Source organism: Papaver somniferum, chromosome 9 (genome assembly GCF_003573695.1).
Source record: "Papaver somniferum cultivar HN1 chromosome 9, ASM357369v1, whole genome shotgun sequence".
NCBI classification, from domain to species: domain Eukaryota; kingdom Viridiplantae; phylum Streptophyta; class Magnoliopsida; order Ranunculales; family Papaveraceae; genus Papaver; species Papaver somniferum.
This window is the reverse complement of record NC_039366.1, coordinates 19,384,462-19,386,240: the sequence shown is the minus strand read 5'-3', so window position 1 is coordinate 19,386,240 and position 1,779 is coordinate 19,384,462. Positions and strand designations below refer to the sequence as shown.

At 38.8% G+C, this 1,779-nt stretch overlaps 1 protein-coding gene across 1 annotated transcript; it reads right to left on the bottom strand.

The window, feature by feature from the left end:
* Positions 1–227: 227 nt before the first annotated feature.
* LOC113311523 (F-box protein At3g07870-like) lies at positions 228–1,370 on the bottom strand. Its single transcript, XM_026560355.1, has one exon. The coding sequence runs from the start codon at positions 1,368–1,370 to the stop codon at positions 228–230; it is 1,143 nt and encodes a 380-aa protein (XP_026416140.1).
* Between the last annotated feature and the right edge of the window lie 409 nt (positions 1,371–1,779).

The following is a 1,779-nucleotide window of genomic DNA, read 5'->3' as shown; positions in this document are numbered from 1 at the left end:
GGACTTAGAACCAAACAACAAAGTTTCCGTACCAAAAAGCAGTGGCCAGTAGAAGATAGAAGCTTTCCATTTCCCCCTGTAACCTATGAGGTTAAAGGTTCCACAATATAGTGGTGCATTGCGGTCTTGACGTACTAGCTGGCATAAGAAGAAAGCAAATGGTGTACTGCTAGAGAAAAGAGCGCATTGGCTGTAATTTCCATATGCACCCCAGAATCTTAGACGCATTACAGAAAAACTTGAACCTCTTGAGGAGATTTCGACATAATCGAAACAATGCTGTTTGCATGAGGAATTACGTTTATCCTGTTGCAGCCCGTAGCACGACCATTGAAAATTTCGTTCTTAGTCGAAGTTTTAAGGCCGTAAGAATAGAGAGTCTCGTTTGTATAACCCAACAGAAATTTATCATTACGTGTTATTGCTAAGGGCTTTAAGAACCACCAATCTATCTTGTCCAGCTTTATACTGAACTGCTTGATCCAGTTCCATGAATTCTTGCTGTAGTTGTACTTTTCTTTCACACCATTATAACCATTAGCGGCGTTAGTATGTTTTCTCTTATAAGCCCAAATATCCATGCAATAAGGTTCACTTAGGGATGAAGATGTAGACACCAAATACATATAATTCCCTCCCAACAACCTGAGGGGACTCATGTATTCAAAACGTGGCAATCGGATAACCTGGAAATTCTCATCTTCCAAATCGAAGGCTAGGATCTTATCCTTTTCGCGCAGCCAGTGAAGAGCCCCATTTGCGTAGATACCTGCTGCAGCTGAATCCGATGGGGAAATTTGGATGGATCCTTTGCTTCTCCACCCACCACCACCGATAGTATAAATTAGGACTTGGAAGTTGCTTCGATCTTGGTACTTAATTTCATGCATACTAACAATCTTGTACTCATTCGTTGAATGACAGTAACCAAACCCGCTTAACCCAGACACAAAACAAGACCAGTTTTCCCATACGGGAACATAAACAACTTCTCCTGTAAAGGGATTGCAAATAAAGAAATCTTTTTTGAAACTCTTTCCAGGTCCGAAGCAAACCAAACCATTGCATGATCCAAGAATGTTATTTATGTAACTTCCGTCTTTAACAAATTTGCGAAGGTGTATATTCTGAATACTATCGTAAGAGTAATTGTAGTTCATCTTCCCCAGAATAGGATCATACTGATCACAATAACTAAGTTTGTTTTTGTTTTGATCCCCATATGTGAAAGTGAAAAGCAAACCTACCTTATCGGTCTTACTACGGAGGAAAATTCTCCATTTTTTGCATACCTGTTTGGCAGGTAAAGCTGCTTCCATTGTTAATCGACTAAGTATGTTCTCTTCCATCTCCGTGGGAAGCTTCTCCATAATGTTGTTGGTGTTGGTATCATGTGTTGGTATAGTTTTCGTCTCTACCTTACTTGTCTCTGTGTCTGTTACGATCACTCACTAAGAATCCAAAGAATAAGAAGAAAGGATTTTTAAGAAGAAGAAAGATAAGGGTTTACAGAGGAACCCAACCTCAAATACTCAGGCTATAGACGAGCCTTGCGTCCGAGTTTAGGATTATAACCTAAGCCTACGGAGAGTTTCTTTTATAAACTTTAATCGATATATTTCTCATTGATTTCCATATCTTAAATAAATAGTGATTACAAAAATATCACAGTACCTACTAAAAAACAATAAATCCTACAAACTAGGAAGCAAACCCTTAACTTAAAAGACTCCTAAAGACAAGGAACTACAAAGAGCATCTCCAATGGAGTATGAGTTT

Bases quoted from the DNA above. Each gene is read 5' to 3' on its own strand.
- LOC113311523 (XM_026560355.1), bottom strand. From the start codon at position 1,370: ATGGAGAAGCTTCCCACGGAGATGGAAGAGAACATACTTAGTCGATTA.